Source organism: Brassica oleracea, chromosome C3 (genome assembly GCF_000695525.1).
Source record: "Brassica oleracea var. oleracea cultivar TO1000 chromosome C3, BOL, whole genome shotgun sequence".
Lineage (NCBI taxonomy): Eukaryota > Viridiplantae > Streptophyta > Magnoliopsida > Brassicales > Brassicaceae > Brassica > Brassica oleracea.
The window spans coordinates 24329226-24336370 of NC_027750.1; the positions used below are offsets into that span (position 1 = coordinate 24329226).

Consider the following 7145-nt stretch of genomic DNA (forward strand, 5'->3'; position numbering starts at 1 on the left):
ACACAACAAAATTGTTGAATACGCCTTCTCTTCAGTAACCTCCATCTCAGTAGTAACAGGTTCAACCTTCTTCCCTGACAACGGTGCCCAAAAACCTTGTTGCTTCAGCAATGCCTTCATCTTGATTTGCTAGAGACTGAAACTGTTCCTTCCAGTAAACTTGTCGATCTTCATATTCATCCCAGACATCTTCTCACCAGATTCAACCCGAAACTCTGATACCAGTTTGTTGTGACGGATGTGAGAAGATAGAGATTTAACAGATGGATAAACAATAAAGAAAGACACAGAGATTTAACGTGGTTCACCCCTAACGGCTACTTCCACGGGCCAAGAGAGATTTTATTGATGGAGGAATTACAGAGATCTGTCTACAAGAAGATCAGATCTAGTTTCTCTACGGTTGCTAACTAGGTTTAAAGAAGACACAAAATATATATAGTTGTGTCCCGGAAAACACTAGCACTAGTGGGCTTCAAAAAAGACTAAGGTCCAACAGATTCAGGGCATTATTCAACAAAAGAAGAGAAAATCTAGGGCACGAGCAGACGGTAAAACTGTGGCTGATAGGCTAAAGCAATGGAAAGATCACAACGAAGGAGAGAATCAACAGAGACGTAAAGTTCACGCGAAAGGCTCCAAAAAAAGGTTGTATGAAGGGTGGGATGAACAAAGGTAATCAGAGACCTTGTTGTTTCCCTAAAAGTTCAAATTGCGTTGTAAACACTTTGTTGATCTCTTCAACATCCTCTTTTGAGCACACAGTTTGTTTAATGTTTCCTCGGACTCATGATCCTTTAAGTATTGAGAAACTTTCAACAAGATTTGGCTTCACCTATGTTTCTGATTTTTAGACCTCTTGTGCCTGAAAAGGTCTATTAGCTCACCAGTAACATGATTCTTTTTCTGATATATGATGAGAAGCATTATGTATGAATATCTCACACATATATATGTATTGAAAGAAAGACAGACAAGCTGGACATAGATATAGAGCATGATTAATGTCAGCATCTATGCGTGTAAGCCCTATAGAATAACTTATCTTCAGCATCAGTTAATGAGCATTAACCACAAGGTCCACAACACTTGAGAGTGTTTATAATGTAACTCGTAGTTTGAGCGAGTGAATAACTTTTGGCATTGAACATAACAAAAGTAGAGAATACGAAATGACATTAACGCTTTAGAGCTTTATAGAAAACATGAAAACAACTCTTCATTAATGATGTACAAAGTTGCAGCTTACTCACCTACATGAGAGTCGGCTATGTGTCTTTTGACATACCAAGAACGGCGTGGCTTTAAATTCTAAAGCGCATACCTTAACTAGAGAACAAGAAACGTCGACACCAAAGCTTAAAAAAAATTGTAAAATGGCAAATGGTTCAGCTTCCTCAGCGATTAATCCACACTTTTTTCAGCCTCTTCTTCCCGGTTTCCACAGCCACATTGTAAATCTCTCTTTCTATCTACGTGTCTCTGAGTATACATGAATGGTTTTGTTAGATCTTTTCTCTTGCTTTCTTTTGTTGCAGAACATTCCCGTGGCGTTCTACTCAAAGCATATAAAGGGAACAACCAACGAGGTGGTAAAGCTGAGATCAGACGCTTCTGATTTAACATGGGAAGTGAAGATGGACGGTCGTAGACTCACCCATGGCTGGGAAAAGTTCGCCACCGGTCATGCTTTCAAAGTGGGAGACATAGTCATTTTCAGACATGATGGAGATTTGTTGTTCCATGTCACACCTTTTGGGCCTAGTTGCTGTGAGATTCAATACAATGATGATGATGATGAGAAGTATCATCAACAACACACAAGAGAAGCAGGATCTTCATCAGACAACTCTTGTTTTGTAGCCCGTGTCACCGAGTCTAATCTAAAAAAAGATGCACTGGTGAGTTGTACGAAAGAATGATTCTGCATTTGATTTAAACAACTCCCTAAAAAAAATCATAAACTAACTACTTTTTAAAAAAACTTTGCAGTTTCTTCCACAACACTTTTCAAGGTCTAATGGTTTCGTGAATCGTGAAAGCGAGATCATTCTATTGAATGAAGATGGAGAACTATGGACATTGTTAATGAAATACTACAAAACAAGTGGTCATGTTTACATCAGACGCGGCTGGATAAGTTTCTGTCAAGCTAACCGAAAAAGAGCCAACGATGTATTGACTTTCAAACTTGTGCAAACAGGGAGAAAACCTGTGCTCCAGTTGCGTGCGTCAGTGTACAACAACCGAGCTTCTACTTCATTTTCTTCAACAAGCCAAGACAGATTCGTGACACTAACTCTCAAACAATACCATCTCAAGAGCTGTAAACTGGTAAGTAAGTAAGTTTTCATTTCTGACATTTTATTGGAGTTGTTTAAATGTTTTCAAGTGTATATGGCAGTCTCTACCGGTAGCGTTTGTGATGGCGAATGGTATCAAGAACGTAAGGAAGATAATCCTTGTTGACAGATACGGTGTACGAAGGACAACGAGTCTTAAACCTGATGACAAATATGGAAGAATGAGAATGGATAAAGAGTGTATAAAGTTCTGTGAAGCTAATGGAGTGAAGGTTGGTGAGTCCTTCCGGCTAGAACTCATCAAAGAAAAAGAAGAAGACACAGCGACTCATCTACTTAAGTTCTGCTCCAAAGTCTGAAACTCTCTTTGAGTCGGTTGTGCTTATGTAATACCTACTTGCAATGTGTATTCGCAATGATGAAAAACCTTCTGTGAAGCCCTAGTGAGGGATGCTATTTCTGGACATAAGTCTATCTGTGAGATTCATAAGTTGCTATCTCTGCAAGATGGTTTCAGTTTGCTAAATAAAAACCTTGTATGATATTGTCATTCTTAATCCTACGTTTCAAGTTAAAGCAATCTCGAGCGTTGTAGGGGTACATTGTTAGCAATGCAGATTTGATGAAAGGAAACTCTTTGTAGTATCTGATATATCAAGATGTACCTTTTCTGAAGTGTTAGTGTATCAATGCCTGTAGTTCCAAAGAGTGTTCATTTCTTCAATGGCATCGTCTCTTCAAGAGCTTGCAGGCTGCACAAGAGGAGCTTGATCGTGGCTCATACCCTCTTCAAGAGCTAAACGTTAGGCTTTTGTTTTTTGAAGTGTTTATCTATGTGCTTCATTTTATATATTCTTGGACTCTTTATAACTTTTTGTGAAGAAGAGTGTTTTTAGAGGTGTAATAAAGTGGGGAACACAATGGGACAAGGTATGGACCTATTTATCCTCTGTGTTGGCTTGAGCCTTGAGCCTTGAGCCTTTCCTTGCTTATTTACATGATTGGCTTGTGGTTTGATTCCAAGCTCGTAGGTCATATGTCATAATCATATACTGGTTTAGCTTTGGGGCCTTTTTAAACAAAAAAAAAATCAAGAATTATCAGAGCCAGGTTTCGATCCTGGGACCTGTGGGTTATGGGCCCACCACGCTTCCGCTGCGCCACTCTGATTAGTTGGTTGATATTTTTAATAATTAGAAAGTCTGTACCCACAAAAATTGTTGGTTGTGAACAAAATCATATGGAGAGTCACTGTCCTGAATGAACATCTTTAGTCAGGTCAAGCCTTGAAAATAATCCAGTTCTGGTTTATTCGCATAGCCAATTTATAAAACATATTGCAGGCTTACACTCTCAATCTTAGTTGTGATTGAGTCCCACTAGTTCTCTGTTCTTGATTTGTTTTCCATCTAAAGAGCGACTCGTTTTTAGTGTAGGAAACAGAGTTGTTCTGTTACAGAGAAACAGAGAAGTTGGCTGAAAATAGAGAGAAAGACACACCAAGCTAAACCAGAAACAATAACATTGATCTTAACCAATCCGGATTTTGACATAGTTTGCGTTACTTTTTTTTCTAAAATAACTAAACCGTAAACTATAAGCTTCATCTTCACATATTTGTATTCAGACATAGTGGTTGCTTTGAATTTAATCTTCCAGATTCTTCAGGTAGGTTATAAAACGCCTATACAAACCAAAAGACAAAAGGTAATCAGTTTCATTATTATGTTTTGTTTCTTCAAGTGTTTGCTAAACATATTGGTTCAAAAGTCAAAACAATACCTCTTTAATGAGTTGCGTTGCTTCTGCGTCTGTGTTTGTGTTTCTTTCGGACACAAGGGTTCACGAACCACTCTGGTCTGTACGAAACAAGTATGTATCCAATCGTTAGTCCCAAGATAACGCCAGGTACAGCTCCTATTACAGCTGCTATCCAACTCAACACCTCTTCATCTGACTCCTCCGTCGTTTCATACTGTTTATGCGATGCTGGCGTGTGAATATTATCTCTGCAGTCTTCGTCAAGAGAAGGGCCAAAAAGTCCCTTGTTTCCCTCAAAGGAAGAGCAGTTTTGCCTACGAAACTGAGTGCCCCCTGGTACTAGACCTGCAAGCTGGTTATGAGAGAAGTTCATGTACGCAAGGTACGAAAGACTCCCTAGCTCCTGCGGAATCTCTCCCGAGAGCTGGTTTTGGGAAACGTCAAGGGACTCGAGAGCTCTCAGGTTCCCCATAGACGAAGGGATGTGACCGGTGAAAGCATTGTTTGATAAGTTGAGCACGTGAAGCTCTTTCAATAAACCTATGCTCCTTGGGATCTTTCCTTCAAGTTTGTTTCTCGAAAAATCGAGCGCTGTGTAGATTTTGAGGATGCGTACTAGCTCCATCACAACTCCTTTATCCATCAAAACCAACGAATCGTAAGAATAGACATCTCCCATGTACTTTCTATTCAACTTATCTTCATTAGTCGAGAGTGATGACATGGCACTCCACTTCACGAAAGTAGTCTGACGGCAAAGCTCCGTTGAAGTGGTTATGCGATACGTCGATGATTTGCAACTTAGGGAAGGGAGCTTGAAGTAGTATCGGTCCGTGGAATAAGTTAGAGCGTAGTACAAGAACTTTTAGGTTTGGTAGAGAACTCAACCAGAAAGGAAACGTGTCGTTGATTAAGTTGTTTCCCACGTTCAGAACTTCAAGATAAGTTGAATGGATCAAAGCTCTTGGAAGCTTTCCCGTTAGCTGGTTATGACCGACGTCAAACGACCTCAAATATTTAAATATATACTCTGGAAGACCTCCATGCAGACGATTCTGGCCAAGGTTTAGATCGGTGAGAGTACGTCTGAGGTTTGCCATGCAAGAAGGGATTACACCGTCGAAGTTGTTGTTTGATAAATCAAGTGTTCTTAGAGAAGGCAAATCGCAGATGAAAGATGGAATGTTGCCCGTGAAGTTGTTGTTGGAGACGAGCAATGCCGCCATCATCAAAGATGGTCCAGATCTTGGTGATCTTTCGAAGTTGATCAAATTGTTGTTGGAAAGATCCACGTGGCGCAAATACGGTAGCGTCCATAACCAGCCAGGAACTTGACCTTTGAGTTTGTTCTTGGAAACGTCGAGATCGGTGAGAAATTGTTTGGTTTTTAGTAGCTCCGGAAACTCGGTGATACCACAGCCTGATAATAACAAAGATTGTATCGGTTGCATAACCAGATCATATGTAGCTGAACTCTTGTTTGTGACGGAAACATGGTTGCCTGAAAGGTCCAATAAATATAAACTCTTGAAACATGACATGATATAGTTCAAGTCAACTGTAGTGGTGGTGTTCAAGTTGGATAGGTGAAGGTAATAAAGCGACTTGAGATGTGAGAAGGCAGTAAAGTTAACTGGGCCTTGGGTGTTGAGATTGGAAAGGTCAAGATACTGAAGGTTGGTTAGTTTAGAAATGGAGCTGGGGATTGGACCTATTAAATTGTTGTTTCCAAGGCTTAACTCTCGTAGAAAAGATGGTAAAGACATATTCCCAAAGTCAAGAGTTCCATTGAGTTGGTTTTCTTGCAAACGAATAAATTGCAAGGAAGGAAGTGTCAAGAGAGAAGAAGGTATGGCTCCAGTGAAAGCGTTGTAAGCTGCATCCAAGAAGGTTAATTTGGATAGCGAAGTAACGTTGGGAGGAAGTGTGCCGGTGAAGTGACTTCCATGGAGTGATATATATGACAACATTGTCATATTCAGTAGTGCAATGGGAAAATTGCCGGTGAGCATATTGGAATCAAGAACCAAGGAGAGCAAGCGGTTTAAATTTCCAAAAGAAGAAGGGATTTGACCAACAAATTGGTTACTAGATAGGACGAGAAAGGTGGGATGTGAAAGCTTTCCTATTGTAGATGGAATCTGACCAGAAAAGTTATTACTAGAGAGGTCGAGTTGGGTAAGGTGAGAAAGGTTTCCTATCCAAGATGGAAGCTGACCCGAGAGTTGGTTATCAGAAAGGTCGAGAGAGGTGAGATGAGAAAGGTTTCCAATCGAAGATGGAATCTGGCCTGAAAACCGATTATAAGAAAGGTCGAGAGAGGTAAGTAGAGAAAGGTTTCCAAGTGAAGACATGATTTGACCATTAAAGTCATTAGATGAAAGGTCTAGAGCGGTTAGAGAATGAAGACTGATATTGGAATGAAGCTGGCCACGGAGGTAGCTGCAACTAAGGTCTAGCTTGATCACTTCCCCGGACTCGGGATTGCACGTGATACCTTCCCATGTACAACCGTCGTTGTTGATCTCCCATGACACCGTTTTTGGATGAGGGGTTAGTATAGTCCCATTGACATAACAGTTATAACCAAAGGGAGAGGTAAAAACCTCAAGCTCGTTCTTCAACTTGACAAGCGCATCCCTTTGTTCCGGACGACACAAGTGCGGCCTAGGAGGAGCCGCAAACACGTTCTCTTGATTATTAATGAATAAGAAAATAACCGAAAGAGTAACAGGAATGGTACTCTTCGTTATATTCCAGTAGGCTTTCATTTTTCTGTTTCATGAATAATAAAGAGGAAAATAAAAGAAGAAAGGGAAGTGTTGATAGTAACATGGTTCCATGCCCATCTCTTTATATACACAATCATCGACTCACTACAAGAAAACAGCGGTATTCTGACGGACATTCCGACGGAAAATGAAATCCTCGGAATATCCCGAGGAATTTCCTTGGAATATACTGACGGAATTCCGAGGAAATACTAATCCGTCGGAATATTCTTATGGAATACCGAGGAAAAACGTATTCCTCGGAAAAAACCGATGAATTCCGAGGATATATTATAGCCGTTAGAGAGCC

At 40.3% G+C, this 7145-nt stretch overlaps 1 protein-coding gene, 1 non-coding gene and 1 pseudogene across 2 annotated transcripts; 1 reads left to right on the forward strand and 2 right to left on the reverse strand.

The window, feature by feature from the left end:
• The first annotated feature begins 1376 nt into the window (after positions 1 to 1376).
• Positions 1377 to 2662, forward strand: LOC106330195 (B3 domain-containing protein REM7-like). The gene is made up of 4 exons (XM_013768716.1): positions 1377 to 1454; positions 1539 to 1901; positions 1993 to 2334; positions 2405 to 2662. Exons 1-4 carry the CDS (start codon positions 1377 to 1379, stop codon positions 2660 to 2662), a joined length of 1041 nt encoding a protein of 346 aa, XP_013624170.1.
• Positions 2663 to 3401: 739 nt separating this feature from the next.
• TRNAM-CAU lies at positions 3402 to 3473 on the reverse strand. Its single transcript has one exon. It is a non-coding gene; the product is annotated as a tRNA-Met (tRNA).
• A 335-nt stretch (positions 3474 to 3808) lies between these two features.
• LOC106327978 lies at positions 3809 to 6853 on the reverse strand (annotated as a pseudogene).
• Between the last annotated feature and the right edge of the window lie 292 nt (positions 6854 to 7145).